The sequence below is a fragment of the Hylobates moloch genome, unplaced genomic scaffold, assembly GCF_009828535.3.
Source record: "Hylobates moloch isolate HMO894 unplaced genomic scaffold, HMol_V3 SCAFFOLD_18, whole genome shotgun sequence".
NCBI lineage: Eukaryota > Metazoa > Chordata > Mammalia > Primates > Hylobatidae > Hylobates > Hylobates moloch.
In genome coordinates this window covers 11,424,736-11,444,168 of record NW_026652293.1, presented here as the reverse complement: position 1 = coordinate 11,444,168, position 19,433 = coordinate 11,424,736, and the positions used below count along the sequence as shown (strand labels likewise).

Genomic DNA, 19,433 nt, shown 5'->3' with positions numbered 1-19,433 from the left:
TTTATGTAAAACATGTAATACTGTATCTGTATGTATGCTCCTCCTCCCCACGCACATTCACACTTACTGTGATTAATACACATGTTAATAAAACCCTAGACTTAGAACTAGGATATAGAATCCAGTACTTAATGCTTAGTTCTCCCCTCCAGAAAATAGGAATAATTACCGCCTCTTTTCCACTCCAAAGAATTGATGTGATAATTAGGGAAGCTAAGATTAGTTACTAGTCATAACAAGAATAAACTACGACTCCCAAAATGCCCAGAGGAAGAGGCTGACGCCAGTCTAGGACACAGTTCCAGCTTTAGGGCAAAGGTGACCCCACTGGGTCCCGTGGCGAAGAGAGAGCCGCCGTTCCTCGCCTTTTTTCTGGTGCATCCAGGGATTTGTAGTTCCTTTACGGCCACCAAGTGCACTTAGGGCAGGCCTCTTACTACGAGTCCCGTGATGACCCGAGGCCGGGCAGCGCCTGCGTATTGAAGCCGAGGGAGCGTGCGGGCGGTGCTAGTGGCGGGAGCAGTAAAGATGGCGGTGCGAGGGTCTCCGCCCTCTGCTCCCGGCTGAAGCGCTCTGAGAGAGGCGGCAGCGGCAACTCAAGCCCCAACAGTAATTTAGTGTTGGTAGTTTTGGCAGCAGCTGCCGAGGCCAGAGCAATGGCGGAGCTGGAGCACCTGGGAGGGAAGCGGGCAGAGTCGGCACGAATGCGGCGGGCAGAGCAGCTTCGGCGCTGGCGGGGCTCGCTGACAGAGCAGGAGCCCGCGGAGCGACGAGGCGCGGGGCGGCAGCCGCTGACCCGGCGCGGGAGCCCCAGGGTCCGCTTCGAGGACGGTGCTGTCTTTCTGGCCGCCTGCTCTAGCGGGGACACCGACGAGGTGAGAAAGCTTCTGGCAAGAGGTGCTGATATCAACACGGTCAACGTGGACGGCTTGACAGCCCTGCACCAGGTAACTCCTTTCTCGGTCTTAGAGGCGCCCAGTCTCCTACAGATGAGCCTTTGACCCTGCGAGCCACCCCATGGGGAGTTATCAGTGTTGTCGCCGAGTCCTTCTGCATGGACGCTGCCCTTTTGGGCTAATCGGTTTCATTCTTGGCCAGCTTCCTCCACCAATCAAGTCTTTTTCTGACCCCAGGGTCTCTCTACCTGAAGGAATAGTGTCACCCCGCTGCTTGGTCAGTGTTTGTATTTCCCTCCACCTACTTGTGTTGTCATGGTTACTGTGATTTTTGTCCCTTGTCTTATCCCTATAGATTAGTTATCTTCACTTATGTCTGGTTGGCGTACCTGCACACCGCGTCACTCATAGGCACAGTGTCATTTGTTTGATGCCCTTTCAGAAAATTCCGTTGTTGTGTGTCCCCATTATAAAATATCTTATATCACTTAAAGAGTGAAGCCCTATACTGGGTAAAGACAAGCAGGTCTGAAGCCACACCTCTTGTTTTGTTGATTTGTAGTACTTCAAAACAGTTTGTGTTGCCTCTAGGCTACAGCTTCTAGAACACCCCGGACCTCGTTGTTATAGGTATCTTAACTTTCTTCTCAGCAGTGCTACCTCCCTGAGAGCTTCCTATGGAGAACTAAGTTATTGAATTACTTCTGTCTGTTTGATACTTATGGAATAGCTTTTCTATTTTTCTATTTTTTTTTCTAAAGCGCTCTATAGAAATCCCATGCCCTATATATAGCTATACTATATGAATTGTGGATAATCTGTGCTTGGTGACGACACCTTTACTTCTATCACCTAATGCAGCAATAGTCTCTGTCTACTGACTGCCATGACTAACTACCCCTCTCTCCTCAAATGGAACTTCATCAGTTATTTTGGTGAGCTGAGAGCTGGACACCTACTCTTAATCTTTTGTATTTTTCTTCTTCTGCCGTCTGTGCAAAGTTAATGTGTTGGCATGAGAATCCACTTCTAAATAATAACTCAACTTTATATCAGACCACTTCCCTAAATATATTTAGCCAGTAGCTTAAAGTTACTTCTCACTATGTTTGCAACCCTATTTCAGGTAGAATAAACTCTTTCACCCTATTTTGTACCCATTTTTTTTTCCTGCTTATAATATTTCCCCACCTAAGGTAGTAACCAATATTTGTAGAGTGCTTTGCTGTTTGATTTCATATGTCTTACCCCATGTGAGTTTCAGCAGTGATCCTTTGAAGTAGGTGTGGCAGGTAGTGTTATTCTCATTTTACAGATGAGGAAACTGAAGCTCAGGAAAATTATTTGTGCAAAGTTAGAAAGTAAAGAAGTGGCCCATAGGCATGGATTTTTCAGACTTACGTCACAGAGATCTATATCCCACTTAATAAGGAGCCGAATGTAAAATGAGATAAAAGCTTAAATTCTAAACTTTAAATTTCTGAACTCTTTGGGAAGGTGAATTCTTGTTTTTCTTTTTCTTTTTCTTTTTTTTTTTTTTTTGATTCGGAGTCTCGCTCTGTTGCCCAGGCTGGAGTGCAATGGCGAGATCTTGGCTCACTGCAACTTCTGCCTCCTGGTTTCAAGCGATTCTCCTGCCTCAGCCTCCCGAATAGCTGGGATTACAGGCGCCTGCCACCACACCTAGATAATATTTGTATTTTTAGTAGAGACAGGGTTTCGCCATGATGACCAGGCTGGTCTCGAACTCCTGACCTCAGGAGATCCACCTGCCTTGGCCTCCCAAACTGCTAGGATTATAGGCGTGAGCCACTGTGCCCGGCCTAGTAATCTGTTGAAATAAGAAAAGAAGGGGATGACAGCTATGGATTTTTTTTTAACATCTATAAATGCAATATAAGCATTCCTTTTGATTTATAGGGCTGACAAGGAGTTAAACTGAACAGGTATACTCAATTCTAGACAAATTAAGCTAAAAATTAAGCTGCTTAAAGATTTGAGGTCTGTTGAGAAACTATATCTTTGAATCAAGACAACGGGCCTTTATTGGCTTCAGAACATTACAAGTCAGTTTCCGAAGAGTTACAATATGTGTCCCCATGACTTGGAGAAGTTTTTGTTGTTGTTGTTGTTTTAAAAAAAAAAAAAAAACAGTGTCTCACTCTATCTCCCAGGCTGGAGTACAGTGGTGCAGTCTCAGCTCACTGCAACCTCCGTCTCCCAAGTTCAAGCTATTCTCATGCCTCAGCCTCCCAAGTAGCTGGAACTATAGGTGCCCACCACCATGCCCAGCTAATTTTTGTATTTTTAGTAGAGATGGGGTTTTGCCATGTTGGCCAGGCTGGTCTCAAACTCTTGGCCTCAAATGATCTGCCCGCCTCGGCCTCCCAAAGTGCTGGGATTACAGGCATAAGCCACCGTGCATGGCGGACCTGGAGAACTCCTAAGGTACATAAAAGACTATTTTCAAATGTGAGACTGGAGCTGTTGGTAGCTGAACCACCTACTTTGCAATGGATTCACCTTCTGGGAAATGGAGAGTGAGTGGTACAATTATCTGAATTATTTATTTAAAATGTCCATTTGTGTACAAGCATGATATAAATTATCTGGATAATTGCTTCTTTTCTCTCTTTTCGCCATGGCCACTTGACCAACTGTGGATTATTGTCTTGGTATGTTAGAAGCCCCCAGTTAATACTGGGGGACAATTTTTCTCCTCCTACAATGTCACAGTAGACGATTTGCACTGCAGCTTGTGGTGCCTTGATGCTTCTTTTGGACTTAGAGACCTTCTTTCTTGGCAGCCTTTGCTGAGACCACGAGGTGCTTGAGTCAAAGATAACAAGCTCCAGGGGGCCTATTAATAATACTTGAATTAGACTGGGATAAGAAGTATCTCAAAGGTTAGACCAACTCTGATGAAAGCCTTGGAAACTGATGCAGACTAAATTTCAGTGACTAAATTAAGATTTGGTGTGTATGCATGTGTTGTCCTAGAGTCCTTAACAAGGTATTAATCTGATTATAGAACCCTTGAAAGCACTTGTTTGCTCACAAAGGAATTTCTGTTTCATTTGCGTATACACATTGTAAGGCCAGGAATATTTGTTAATAATTCTATGTGGAGTAGTACTTTAAAATTTTTCTTTTATTTATTTATTAAGTTTGACTATTAGCACCTATCTTGATATCCTTAGCATTATAATCTTAGGTACTCTAGGCCTAGATACATGCTCTTAAAAACTATATCTACCAAATTATTGCTGTTGGAAGAGGCAAGTGCCTGCTTTCAGAAAAGAGATTTTTCTAGGATTCATTAAAATGAATGCTTACTTACTTCAGCATGTATTATGTTGACTCTTAAATCTGTGCTGAGTGTGGTGAGGGATGCTGGATGTCAGTCACCATAGGTCTTGTCTCTTAGCGCGGTCTGATCAGTCTTCATTTGGAGGGCTACCAAGGAAATTAGAATAATTCCATACTTGACTCAGAAATTCAGATTGGCGGCCGGGAGCGGTGGTTCACGCTTATAATCCCAGCACTTTGGGAGGCTGAGGCAGGTGGTCACAAGGTCAGGAGTTCGAGACCAGCCTGGTCAACATTGCAAAATCCCATCTCTACTAAAAATACAAAAATTAGGCTGGTGTGGTGGCGCACACCTGTAGTCCCAGCTACTCGGGGAGGCTGATGCAGGAGAATCGCTTGAACTCAGGAGGTGGAGGTTGCAGTGAGCTGAGATCACACCACTGCACTCCAGCCTGGGCAAAAGAGTGAGACTCCGTTTCAAAAAAAAAAAAAAAAGAAAAAAGAAATTCAGACTGTCTTTGTAATGTGCAGGGTCCAAATTTGGACCCTCAAGGTCACACCAGACTGGAATTCAATTTGTAGTTGAATAAGCCTTTGTCATTCTAGAGTTGTCTCAGTCTGACGCTGTATCCTCAGGGAGGCTAAAATCACGTATTTCTCAGGAAGAGAGATGGAGATAGAAACAAGTGAGGAGAGGAGGATAGGCTGAGCAATTTATATTCAGACAGAGACAGAAGATGAGCAAGATGAATGTGTGTTCAGTTCAATATAAAATAGTATATTTTGTATGCTAACTCATATGGTAAAATAAAACTTGTGCTTTTAACCTTTTCTCTTTTATTCTAAATTTATTACTCATTCCTCCTGGTTCCACCTGTGAAGTTACTTTTGCCTTACCCTGAATATTGATGAATTCTGCTTAGTGTCAGGACCCATGGCAACATAGGATTCAGAAAAATCCTGTTCGCTCCTTTATTATTGTGCATCTAGAATAGTCATCTATCCTGAGCCATTTTAGTAGCTTGCCTCTTCAAATTGCTTAATATGTTGCATCAGACTATGTTGGACCTCAAAGCCATATTGGGAAATTCAGCTTTTTGTCTGTGTGCTTTTTTTTTTTGAAAGTATAGATAAAAATGACTTTCATTTGTTCCACAGAATTTCTTCCCTATTCTTCGTGTGTGTGTGTGTGTGTGTGTGAGAGAGAGACAGGGTCTTGCTCTGTCGCCCAGACTGGAGTGTGGTGGTGTGACCATGGATCACTGCAGCTGCAACCTCTCAGGCTCAAGTGATCCTCCCACCTCAGCCTCCCTAGTAACTGGGACTACAGGCACACCCCATCATACCCAGCTAATTTTTAAAATTTTTTGTAGACAAGGGGGTCTCACTGTGTTGCCAGGGCTGACCTTGAACTCCTGGGCTAAAACAATCCTCCCCCCTCGGCCTTCCAAAGTGCTCGGATTACAAGTAGGAGCCACCATGCTTGGCCTTTCCCCAATTCTTAAACTCCTGCTGAATAACTGTATATCACCATTTGGGCTTTTAGAATCTTCTTCTCTGTGACTATTTTGAAATAGGCAACCTGTCAATATATATGGATTAAGCACAATTCTGCCAAAGGTAAGGAAGTTGGACCAGTCTTGTTGTTAACATAAAACTAAGTCGTTTTTTTTTTCTTTTAAAATATTTTAAAATTAAGATATACTTTATATACAATAAAATTCACTCTTTGTAGTGTAGCATCCTATGAGTTTTGACAAATGCATACAGTTGTGGAACCACCACTATAATCAAGATGTAGAACATTACCGTTAACCTCAAGATTTTTTGTGCTCCTTGGTAGACAGCTCCTCCCACCCTCAGCCCATGACAGTCATTCATCAGTTATTTTGTCCCAATAATCACAATAGATGGAGGCTGAGGCAGGAGGATCACTTGAGCTCAGGAGTTTGAGACCAGCCTGGGCAACATAGCAAAACCTTGTCTTTACAAAAAAATAAAATTAACCAGACATGTTGATGCATGTCTGTAGTTGCAGCTACTTGGGAGGCTGAGGCGGGAGGATAGCTTGAGTCCAGGAAGTGGAGTTGCAGTGAGCCATGATCATGCCACTGCATTCCAGCTTGGATGACAGAGCGACACCCTGTCTCTAAACAAACAAGAGCCACCATGCCTGGCCTAGAGTAAAGTTTTTGATATTTGAATAATATGCCATTAATTACATGTGTCCCACTATATTTTTCTTTTTTTCTTTTTTTTTTTTTTTTGAGACAGAGTCTTGCTCTGTTGGCCAGGCTGGAGTGCAGTGGCACGATCTCGACTCACTGCAACCTCTGCATCCCGGGCTCAAGCAATTCTCCTGCTGTAGCCCATAGCAAGCTCCGCCTTCCGGGTTCACGCCATTCTCCTGCCTCAGCCTCCCGAGTAGCTGGGACCGCAGGCGCCTGCCAGCACACCTGGCTAATTTTTTTGTATTTTTAGTAGAGACGGGGTTTCGGGCGGGTGGATCACGAGGTCAGGAGATCAAGACCATCCTGGCTAATTTTTGTATTCCTAGTAGAGACGGGGTTTCACCATGTTGGCCGGGCTGGTCTTGAACTCCTGACCTCAGGTAATCCACCCCCCTCGGCCTCCCAAAATTTTGGAATTATAGGCGTGAGCCACCATGCCCGGCAGTGTCCGGCTATATTTTTCTCTTTAGAGGTTTTCTTAGATTCTTAATTAACAACTAATACTGAATGTCTAAATGGTAGATTGTAAGCCTGTACTAGAGTATATATGTGGTATAATTTCCGCCTTCAAGGAACTAACAGTCAGGTTTGGAGACAGATAAATAAAAAAAAAGATTCCTTTTAGAGTTCCAAATTCTGTGATACCCTGGAAAGGATGTGTTCCTACGTGGAAGGACAAACGAAGGCAGTCCAGGATGGTAGAGCAGCATGGGCGAATAAATAGGAATGAGTGTGGTGTGTAGGCAGAAGACACTAGGAAATCCTAATGGATGTGTTTGAAGGGTTAGAGATGAGAGAGAGTTGGGGTGACATCCTAGAGGGCTTTGAACATCAAACATCAGGCCAAGGTGGCTTGATGGACTCCTTAGTAGAGAATTTTTGTGGGTTTGAGCAGGGTCGTTACCCAACCAAAGCAGTATTTTAGGATTCTGAAGCAGCACTTGGATTTCTGAATGAATGGAGAGACAGAGTTGAGAGAACCAGCTGAGTGAATGGAGATGAGAAAAAAGTATAGTACAATTCTAGCTTGTGAGTCTAAAAGAATTGTGTTATTCAGGTAGAAATAGTATTCAGTCAACAATTAGACTGAGGTACTCTGAAGACGTACAAATAGAAATCTCCTATAGGTGCTGAGCATGGTGGCCCATGTCTGTAACCCCAGCACTTTGGGAGGCCAAGGTGGGAGGATTGCTGGAGACCAGGAGTTTGAGACCAGCCTGAGCAATGTGGTGAGACCCTATCTCTCCAACCCCCTCCCCGACCCCCCAAAAAATTAGCCAGGTATGGTGGTGCAAACATGTGGTCCCAGTTACATAGGAGGCTGAGGTGGAAGGATCACTTGAGCCCAGGAGGTTGAAGCTGCAGTGAGCTGTGTTCACACCACTGCACTCCAGCCTGGGTGACAGAGCAAGACTGTGTCTCAAATAAATAAGTAAGTAAGTAAGTAAATATCCTGTAGGCATCTGTGTGACTCAAGGCTAGTCACTTTCCTATCTAGGCTCCAATTTTCTCATAGTTGAGACAAGAGACTTGATTTTAGCATAAAGGTGAGAGTTGAAGTAATGAGTGTGAAAGAGGAAAGGGAGAAAATATATAGAGAAGAGCAGAAAACACAAGCAGCTGGTAGGCAGAGAATGCAGAAATTCAAGTTAGAGCTGTTGGAAGATGTGGTAGGCTGACTAATGGTGCCCCAAAAATGTCTAAGTCCTAATCCCCAGAACATGTAAATATGTTACCTTACATGGTAAAAGAGACTTTGGAAATATGATTAATTTAAGGATCTTGAGATAAGGAGATTAGCCTGGATTATTCAGGTGAGCCCAATATAATCACAAGCATCCATATAAGAGGGAGGCAAGAGAGCAGAATCAGAATAGGAGATGTGATGAAGGAAGCAAGAGATTGGAGGGATTCCAGGAAGGTTCTGTGAGCCAAGGAATGCAGGTGGACCCTAGAAGCTGAAAAAGGCAAGGAAGTGGATTCTTCTCTCAGAGCCTCCACATAAGGAAATAGCCCTGCCAGCAATTTGACAACTCAGCCCAATGAGACTGATTTCAGACTTTTTTTTTTTTTTTTTTGAGACTGAATTTTGCTCTTGACCCCTGGCGGGAGTGCAATGGCGTAATCTTGGTTCACTGCAACCTCTGCCTCCCAGGTTCAAGCGATTCTCCTGCCTCAGCCTCCTGAATAGCTGTGATTACAGGCGCCCACCACCACGACCAGCTAATTTTTGTATTTTTAGTAGAGACAGAGTTTTGCCTTGTTGGCCAGGCTGGTCTCAAACTCCTGACCTCAGGTAATCCACCCGCCTTGGCCTCCCAAAGTGCTGGGATTACAGGTGTGAGCCACTGCATCTGGCCATGATTCAGACTTCTGACCTCCAGAATGCTATGATAATACATTTGTGTTGTTTTAAGCAACTAAGTTTATGGTAATTTGTTATAGCAGCAATAGGAAACTGATAGAAGAACCGACAAACAGTGATATTGAGGTATTTCAAGGAATGGATGGTAAATAATGTAAAAGGAAATTGAGGAGAAGGCCTGTAAAAAGACTGTTGGATTTGGTCATTTAAACTTTGAAAGAGCACTTTCAGTAGAGATATTTTTGAAGACTTTTGTGGAGGTTATATGAAGTTTTTTTGCATTAAGGATAACTTGTCTTTCTGTTGACTTTTGGGAGAGAAAATATAGATTTTCCATCAATATAATTGTAATTTAAATGAGGACCCAAAATATATGACAAGACACTTTAAAAGCTGAATTCTGGCTAGTTCAGGTGGTTTCATTATTCATGAGTTAAGAATATTTTAGGATATTAAACCTGACAGGGGCAAGAAAGTTATGTCCCTATTACTGATGGCTGATTATCTAGTTTATTTTACTTCTTAGTCTAGTTTGGCCCATTTCCCACTCATTAGCACTTCCACTGGAAGGCAGCCTTGGGGGAACAGTGATAGGGAGGTTAGTACCAATAAACAGTTTCTTCTGCCATTCTCTTACATTTATTTCTTGAGTGTCTACTGTGTATCTGATTCTGTGCTGCTTGTTACTTTTACTTAGCAGTAGATACAATTTAGAAACTAACTTGAATTTTGGGGTTGGTCTCCAGAATAGTTGGTTACTATTATAACTTATAATAGGAAATTGGCTACATAACCGATTTCTGTTCTAGCATTCTGGCTCTTGAGGAGTGTCAGGGGAGTACTATATTTATTAGTATTTGAGACTATTTTATGCTTACGGAGGAGAATTACATATATATCTTCTCTAAGATGGTGAAATATGGAGGTTTGGGATGTCTAATAAATCTTTAATGGTTCAACATAGTAACAATAAATCCAGATTAAGACGTTGGCCCAGAGTGTCATATAGGACAAGGAATTGAAGCCTCATTTGGATTGCTAATTGAATGCTTGCCCGATTTGTTGATGTTGTTTTTGTCTGCGAATATGTTGGGGTTTTTCCTGCTTTTGAAGTGTAATTTTAAAAAATTTGTTTCTTCTGATCTTAGATTGTAACCGGTTTGAGTAAAATTTGGGGGCTTAAAGTTTTATCAGGCATGCAGAGTTTATGTTTGTTTCATGAGGCAATTCAATTGAAAAACTGAGGCTTTGCCCGGGCGCGGTGGCTCATGCCTGTAATCCCAGCACTTTGGGAGGCCAAGGCAGGCAGATCACGAGGTCAGGAGATGGGAGACCATCCTGGCTAACACGGTGAAACCCTGTCTCTCTACTAAATATAAAAAAATTAGCCGTTGGCCGGGCGCGGTGGCTCACGCTTGTAATCCCAGCACTTTGGGAGGCCGAGGCGGGCAGATCACGAGGTCAGGAGATCGAGACCACGGTGAAACCCCGTCTCTACTAAAAATAAAAAATAAAAAAAAAGAAAAAAATTAGCCGGGCGTGGTGGCGGGCGCCTGTAGTCCCAGCTACTCGGAGAGGCTGAGGCAGGAGAATGGCGGGAACCCAGGAGGCGGAACTTGCAGTGAGCCGAGACTGCGCCACTGCACTCCAGCCTGGGCGACAGAGCGAGACTCCGTCTCAAAAAAAAAAAAAAAAAGAAAAAAAAAAATTAGCCGGGTGTGGTCACACGCACCTGTTGTCCCAGCTACTCGTGAGGCTGAGGCAGGAGAATCACTTGAACCCGGGAGGCAGAGGTTGCAGTGAGCCAAAATGGCGCCACTGCACTCCAGCCTGGGTGACAGAGCGAGACTGTCTCAAAAAAAAAACCCTGAAGCTTTAGTTTTCAGTATTGGAAATTGACTTGCATGTGGTTTTAAATGAAATATTCTACTTCATTGTAGTTATGGAATAGGTTTATACAAAAATTTAGAAATGATTTTATATTTAGTATACTTAAATGTTATGACACAGTGATAATCTGTTAGAATATTAATCTAATGCAAATTTGGGGAACTATTTTATGGTGCCATGCTCTAAATATTCATGATATATCTGGCATGATATATATATCTGGTTTTCTGTATTAATTATTGGCCTAGTGACTCTTTTTTAAGCGTTTTATTATGGAATATTTCAAAATAGAAGATACAAAAGTAGAGAGAATGGTATAATGAATTCTCAAAAGTGATCAACTTATGGCCAATCTTGTTTCATTTATAGATCCTCATCTCCAGTATACTGGATTATTTTATAGCCAATCCTAGATATCACATAATTTTTTTTTTCTTTTGAGATGGAATTTCACTCTTGTTGCCCAGGCTGGAGTGCAGTGGTGCGATCTTGGCCCACTGCAACCTCCACCTCCTAGGGTGTCTCAGCCTCCCAAGTAGCTGGGATTAAAGGCATGTGCCCCCATGCCCAGCTAATTTTGTATTTTTAGTAGAGACAGGATTTCACATGTTGGCCAGGCTGGTCTCAAACGAACTCCTGACCTCAGGTGATCTACCTGCCTCAGCCTCCCAAAGTTTTGGGATTACCGTGCCCAGCTTATATTTTATTTGTAAATATTTCAATATATATCTCTAGAACGTAGAAATTTAAATTAAAAAAAATCACCTGGGCGTGGTGGCTCATGCCTGTAATCCTAGCATTGGGAGGCCAAGGCAGGTGAATCACCAGAGGTCAGGAGTTCCAGACCAGCCTAGCCAACATGGTGAAACCCCGACTCCACTAAAAATACGAAAATTTAGCCAGGCGTGGTGGCGCATGTCTGTAATCCCAGCTACTGGGGAGGCTAAGGCAGGAGAACCACTTGAATCTGGGAGGCAGAGTTTGCAGTGAGCTGAGATGGCGCCACTGCACTCCAGCCTGGGTGACAGAGCGAGACTCTGTCTCAAACAAAAACAAAAACAAAAATTTCATCAGCACACCTAAAAGTCAAAATCCTGTTTCTTAAAATTATATTTTAGTAGTGTTTAAATTTCCCTGATTGTTCACAGGTGTGTGTGTGTGTGTGTGTGTGTGTGTGTTTTAACAGTTGGTTTATTCAAGTCATGATTCAAATAAGGTCTGTTTTGATTGATATGTATTTTACTCTATGGTTTCCTCATTTTTTTGTCTTACCTTATTTGTTGAAAACCTGGGTTGTTTGTACTTTAGAGTTTCTCTACAAACTAGACTTTTCTGACTGCTTGCTTGTGGTGTTAAGGTGTTCTTTTGTCCCACGTGTTTTCTATAAACTCGTAATTAAAGATTAGATCTGATTCAGGTTCAAATTTTTTGGTAAGAGTACATCATAAGTGGTGGTATGTACTTCCATGAGAAGGCAAATAATGTCAGGTTATCTCTCTTTGTGATTTAGTGGCCATTGATAGCCTGCAAAAATTTTGAAGTTTCAAGCCAGTCTTGACTAGACCTGAATTCTATTAGTTAATTATTCTAATTATCATCACATCACAAGAAGCTCCTTGTATTGAGCTTCTAATTGGGTTACCAGTGATAAGCTTAAAAAATGTAAATTGGCTGGGTGCAGTGGCTCACACCTGTAATCACAGCACTTTGGGAGGCCTAGGGGGGAGGATCACTTGAGGTCAGGTGTTCGAGACCAGCCTGCCAAACATGGTGAAACCCTGTTTCTACCAAAAATACAAATTTAGCTGGGGCTGGTGGTGGACACCTGTAATCCCAGCTACTCGGGAGGCTGAGGCAGGAGAATCGCTTGCACCTGGGAGGTAGAGGTTGCAGTGAGCCGAGATTGCACCATTACACTCCAGCCTGGGCAACAAGAGTGAAACTCCGTCTCAAAAAAAAAAAAAGGTAAATTGTGAATAAAATAGTTAACATAGGTTTAGTGTATTGACTGTTGCAAGGCTTGACAAGGTGCCTAATGTTGAGATTAGTAGTACCCTTTGTATGTAAATATTTTCTGTGATTGGCAATGGAGTAAACTTTTTCTACTGTCATTTCATATCTTTACCATTAGCTCTTTTTTTTTGAGATGGAGTCTTGCTCTGTCACCCAGGCTAGAATACAGTGGTGCGATCTCGGCTCACTGCAAGCTCCGCCTCCCGGGTTCATGCTATTCTCCTGCCTCAGCCTCCTGAGTAGCTGGGACTACAGGTGCCTGCCACCACACCTGGCTAATTTTTTTGTATTTTTTAGCAGAGACATGGTTTCACCGTGTCAGCCAGAATGCTCTGGATCTCCTGACCTTGTGATCCGCCCGCCTCGGCCTCCCAAAGTGTTGGGATTACAGGCATGAGCTACCGTGCCCGGCCTCCATTAACTCTTAACTGAAGTTCCGTATGTTAGTCTGTTTTTGTTGCTATAAAGAAATACCTGAGACTAGGTAATTTATAAAGAAAAGAGGTTTAATTGGCTCACAGTACTGCAGGCTATACAGGAAGCATGAGGCCAGTATCTGCTCATGGTGAGGGCCTCGGGAAGCTTACAGTCACGCAAAAGGCAAAGGGGAAGCAGGTGCATCACATAGTGAGAGTAGGAGAAAGAGAGAGAGGTGGGAGGTACCATACTCTTTTAAACAATCAGCTCTCCTGTGAATTACCAGAGCAAGAACTCACTCATTACCATGGAAAGGACACCAAGCCATTTATGAGGGATCTGCCCTTGTAACCCACACATTTCCCACCAGGCCCCACTTCCAAAATCGGGGATCACATTTCAATATGAAATTTGGAGGGGACAAATATCCAAACCATATCATTCCCCTTATTTTGAAATACTGTTCAGAATTCCAGTTCAGTAATATGGTTTCTTATTCCTTAAGACAACTGCCAGCCCTTGAGGTCATTATGAAAGAAAACTTCAAAGGGAAGGCTCCAAAGAAAACTAATAAAAAAATAGAGAGTAACTTGGCGGTATAAGGAGAAGAAAGAGACCTGCTTTATAAGGGAGAAGACAGGAAGAGTGTCCATTCTAGCTACATCAGTTTTGGGCAGTCAACTGTGGGCAAATGATGTGCTTGTCTTAGAAAATGGAAGTGACATTGGGGCATTCATATGGAGATTGCGTTGATTGGCTGGCTTTTGTTGTGCTCTTTGAGGCCTAAGAGAAATTGGCCCTTCTAATTGAATGTGAATTTCACAGTGGGATGTATGGTTTTATGAACTGTTTTATTTATATACGGGTATTTCAGGGGAGGCAGATTACTTTTTTTATTTTTTCTGCTTCTTGGCAACATTTTTGCCAGGTTTATTTTTTTAGTTAGTGATTTTTATTTTTTTAAAAGTTGGTTGGTCTAGCGATGAAATGTGACTTTAAAATGCCAAAACAGATTGTGTTTGGGTCCTGTGGATGCAGCTTTACTGTTTTATAATTATTCCTCTTGTATTGATTTTCCTCCCCATGTTTAAATTGTTCCTCCTTGACAGTAGATAGCATGAAAAATGAGGTCAAAAGAATAACTCACCTCATTATAAATCACTAGGGGTAATGGAAAGTGATTCTGAAGGATGACCAGGATTCCTTCCATCTGTTGAGAATCATTTCACCTGTTGAAGAGTTCCTACAGCACAAGTACTCTAGTGGGGAGCCGCATCCATTCATACTTCACAATTGCCGTACAGGGCTAGTATCAGGAGAATTTGACTGCTAGAACTCTAAGTGCTTAACAGGTATTTTTTAAAGCAGGCAACATCTTTATGATTGGCACCAGTTTTCAGTTGAGAGTGGAGACTGCCTTGCTTCAGCTGTGTGTGTGCTATAGTCAGTTCATGACAGAATCACCAAGGCCCAAGGGTTTTTTTTTTTTAATGAAATAACTTTGAAAAATTAAAATTATAAATTTAATTTTTCTGCTCATTACCTAAATTATTGCAAGAAGATTATCTTCATTTTTCTTAATATCAAGATAAATGTTCTGTCCTGTATAATGCACTTCTGTAGTTTGAATGTTTATTTATTTATTTATGTTTGAGACAGAGTTTCCCTCTGTTACCCAGGCAATCGTGCAATGGCATGATCTTGGCTCACTGCAACTTCTGCCTACTGGGCTCAGGCGATTCTTGTGCCTCAGCCTCCTGAGTAGCTGGGACTACAGGCATGCACTGTCATGCCCAGCTGATTTTGGTATTTTTATTAGAGATGGGGTTTCGCCATGTTGATCAGGCTGGTCTCAAACTCCTGGCCTCAAGTGATCCATCCATCTTGGCTTCCCAAAGTGCTAGGATTGCAGGCGTGAGCCACCACGTCCAGCCTGTAGTTTGAATCTTTAAACAGTCAAATGATCTCTTATTAATTTTGGGGGGCACATTTGTATTGAGCACTTCCTGGATGCCAGATGCTGTTGTATACTGGGATACAAACATGGCATACAACCGTGTCTTGCTCTCAGGCATCCCACAGTTACTGACAAACTCATAATTTTAAAGATATATTCTGGTCTATATTGCTTGTACTTCATGTTGATTCCATTTCCTATTAATCTGTTCACAGTAAAACTGGAGAAAAGGGTATTGATCATTATCTACACATTTACCTTTGTATGTTTTAAGATAAGACCTTGTCATTAGCCTTCTTTAATAAGGATAAACATGTCCATTCTTTAATTTAATTTCCAAATCGTTAATCGTTTTGTCTCTGTCCTGTGAATTTCTAGTTCCCTTTGGGTCCACTGGCTCTGTGAGAAGAGACTGTAACGTCTTCAGCTCTGGGGACCACCACCAGGGTGAAAGACTATTATAGGACCACTTGAAAGTACAGAGTTGCAGGACTGTCATATATGCATTTGTTTTATTAGAAGATTATGAAGTTCCAGGATATTATAGCAAAAAGGACATTAGAGGACACCATTTCACCCACCTGTGCCATTTTATTTTATTCTATTTATTTATTTAGAGACAGAGTCTCCCTCTGTTTTTTGCCCAGGCTGGAGTGCAGTGGTGTGATCTTGGCTCACTGCAGCCTCCGCCTTGAGGGTTCAAGTGATTCTCCTGCCTCAGCCTCCCAAGTAGCTGGGACTACAGGCACACGCCACCATGCCCAGCTAATTTTTGTATTTTTAGTAGAGACAGGTTTCACCATATTGGCCAGGCTGGTCTCGAACTGCTGTCATCAAGTGATATGCCTGCCTTGGCCTCCCAAAGTGCTGAGATTACAGGTGTGAGCCATCATGCCTGGCCCATTTTATTAATACAAATGAGAAATATGAGGCCTAGAAAAGAGCTAAAGGAATACCTTAAGCATGGTACAGAAATAAGATATAATGAAATGTTCTGTTTATCAAATTTCTGCTTGATACTCTTTTCTGTCTATGGAAATGTAGTTATTTGCAAATTATTAGTACTTTGAGAAGAAGCAAAATGTGTTCTAAATTCTTTTGAAGAACTTTTGAAGAAGGATGATACCTTATAGTTGTATTCCTCTTTCAAAAACTTCAAAATAATAGAAACATCAGGGGTAATTATTCATATTCCAAGATAACTAACCTAAGGATTCTTTTAAGAATTGGTTTTACATTTGACTTATTCATCTCTATATCTATCTACTACTAAGCAACATGATAACATTGCAGGGTCTTACTCTGTCACCCAGGTAAGAGAGCAGTGGCTCAATCATGGCTCACTACAGCCTTGACTTCCTGGGCTGGAGCATCCCTCCTGCCTCATTTTTTTATTTTTAAATTTTTTTACTAATTTGTATTTATTTATTTATTTTTGAGACGGAGTCTTGCTCTGTCACCCAGGCTAGAGTGCAGTGGCGCGATCTCGGCTCACTGCAAGCTCCGCCTCCCGGGTTCATGCCATTCTGTCTCAGCCTCCCGAGTAGCTGGGACTACAGGCGCCCGCCACCGCACCCGGCCAATTTTTTGTATTTTTAATAGAGACCGGGTTTCACCGTGTTAGCCAGGATGGTCTCGATCTCCTGACCTCGTGATCTGCCCGCCTCAGCCTCCCAAAGTGCTGGGATTACAGGCGTGAGGCACCACGCTCGGCCTCATTTTTTAATTTTTTGTAGAGATGTGGTCTCACTGTGTTGCCCAGGCAGGTCTTGAACTCCTGGGCTCAAGCAGTCCTTCCACCTCAGCCTCCCAAAGTGCTGGGATTACAGGCGTGAGCCACCGCGCCTAGCCAGCAAACTTTTTTAAAACAAAAAACAATTAGTACAAATACCACCCTAACATATTAATTGTTTTTTTTTTGTCCTTGTTCTTCCTCAGGCTGTCTTAGCTTTTGCAAATATTTTAACATAGTTGAACTCATGGTATGTTAAAATTACCATAAGTACTGTGGCCAGCTTTAGTGGCTCATGCTTGTAATTCCAGCACCTTGGGATGCCAAGGCTAGAGGATCACTTGAGGCCAGGAGTTTGAGACCAGCCTGGGCATTTTTAGACACAGGGAAATCCTAAGTCTAAAAAAAAAAAAGCCAATTGTGGTCGCCCGCAGTTGTGGCTACTCAGGAGGCTGAGGCAGGAAGATTGCTTGTGCCCGGGTGGTTGAGCCAAGATTACACCACTGCATTCCAGACTGGGCAACAGAGTGAGACAGTCTCTAAAAAAGAAAAAAAAAAAAAGGATTGTTTACTGAGTGCTGCTTTATACCAAGTGTTGCTATGCATTTTGCTTTTTAAAAATTATCTTTACATCAACAGCTCTACCAAATAGGTGGTTTATTCCATTTAATGATGAGGAAAAAGAATCAAAGAAGGTAATTTGTCCTAACCTAGGGATCACACATCATGCTGGTATTTAAACTCACATCTGTCTGACTCAGAATCTTTTAGTCTTCTACCTAGGTTGTGCTGGTTTTCTGAAATCCTGGCTCACTCCATTTAGATCTCTTTATTTTTTTAAAAGCCTTTTAGCACCTGTAATGCTAGCACTTTGGGAAGCCGAGGTGGGTGGATTTCTTGATCTTAGCCTGGGCAACATAGCAAAATCCCATCTCTACAAAAATACAAAAATTAGCTGGGCATGGTGGCATACCTCTGTAGTCCCAGCTACTCAGGAGGCTGAGACGGGAGGATTACCTGAGCCTGGGAGTTTGGGGCTGCAATGAACTGTGATTGTACCACTGCACTCCAGCCTGGGTGACCGAGCAATACCCTGTCCCCCTGTTCCCGCCCCCCCAAAAAAACCTCTTAGAGACATAGTTTTATAGAGGTAGGATTCTTTTAGCATCCCATTGCTACTGAGATTTTTATGTTATCAGAATTCAGCACCTACTCAGTGTGAAGTAATAGCTAAAGCATTGCTTTCCTACCTCCTTCATGTCATGGTATACACAGAAAACGACATTTGCGTAACACCCCTGGTAAACTAGAGAATATTTGCAAATTTGGTATAAAAATTCATTGTTGCTGGGTGTAGTGGCTCATGCCTGTAATCCCAGCACTTTCGGAGGCTGAGGCAGGCAGAATAAAAATATATGAATATTAAATAAATAGACTAAGAAACTACAAAATTATGTTTTATTTAGGAACACCTAATAATACCAGATGTATTGATGATGTTGATTATAATGCTTTTGATGACAAACATACATATAGAAATTGTGGAGTGATTAGAACAAATTAAATAGAAAACTTCATTTACATATACGTGCAAAACAGAACCTCACTGATTGTTAAACAATGTAGACTAAAATAAAAATATAGACTAAAATGATTCAACAGGAAGATCAAGAGAAGGGGCTATTTCATGGAGTCACTCTACTGTGCCATGTGCATAGTTTTATGTACCAAAACTATGGTACTTAAGTGGTTCCATATAGTGAAGTCACGTGCATAGTTTTCTGTACCAAAATTATAATTAGGAAGTTTATGTAGAGAACCATATGAATCAAATATAACTTCACCTATCCTGAATTTTTAGTTGGTTGCAAAACATTTTTAATACAATACAAAATTTTATTCAGAAGATCTTTACTTTACACTACTTTTAAGCCATTTTAGAACAATAAATGATTGGGAAGATCTGATATAAAGCCTTTTAGCTCTAACATATTGATAGTAAGCATTCAGTAAATGTTGAGTATTGTTATGTTTAGTTAGTAAAGCAAAGTGGTTAAGATTATGAGCTTTGGAATCAGACATACTTGGTTTCTAATCCTGGTTTTGCTACTTACATAAGCTTTATGTAAGCTGTCTGTGCACAGTGCCTTATTCTTAGTAGGCATTTAGGTGATTTTCTTTTAGACTAAGATGAGGATAAAAATCTTTAGTGAGTCTTACCGTGACCTACCAGACACTGTATCATCTGATCCCCCATTAGCTCTCAGTACTTATCTTTCCCTTGTTCAACCCATTAGCGTCCTCATTGTTTCTCAAAAACTCCAGTTGCTAGGAGTAGATGCTTAAGGGCCTCGCATCTGTTTTTCCTTCTGCCTGGAATGCTATTCCATCAGATACACACGTGGCTTGCAAGTGTCACCTTTGTAGTGAAGCACTTCCAGGCCATCATATCTAAAAATTTCAGATGAACTTTCCTCAGCCTCTCATTTTTTTAAATTGAGGTAAATTTTACACATAGTAAAATGCATAGAACTTAAATCTGCAGTTTGATGGGTTTTGACAATGTATACAACCATGTAACCAATATGGTTTGGATATCTGTCCCCCGCAAATCTCATGTTGA

General features: G+C 41.9%; 1 protein-coding gene across 17 annotated transcripts in view; it reads left to right on the top strand.

Moving 5' to 3' along the window:
- Positions 1-503: 503 nt before the first annotated feature.
- The window catches only part of PPP1R12B (protein phosphatase 1 regulatory subunit 12B), a 257,353-nt gene continuing 238,423 nt past the window's right edge, over positions 504-19,433 (top strand). For 16 of the 17 annotated variants that reach the window (XR_009210862.1, XR_009210864.1, XR_009210861.1 and 13 more), the window contains exon 1: positions 523-947. Coding sequence is in view for 8 of the 17 variants with exons in the window: in XM_032136943.2 (XP_031992834.1) it covers positions 657-947 (291 nt within the window). In the remaining 9 variants the exon portion in view is untranslated. Of the gene's footprint in view, positions 948-19,433 lie in introns of all 17 variants that reach the window. The other variant, XM_058430841.1, reaches the window with a different exon arrangement.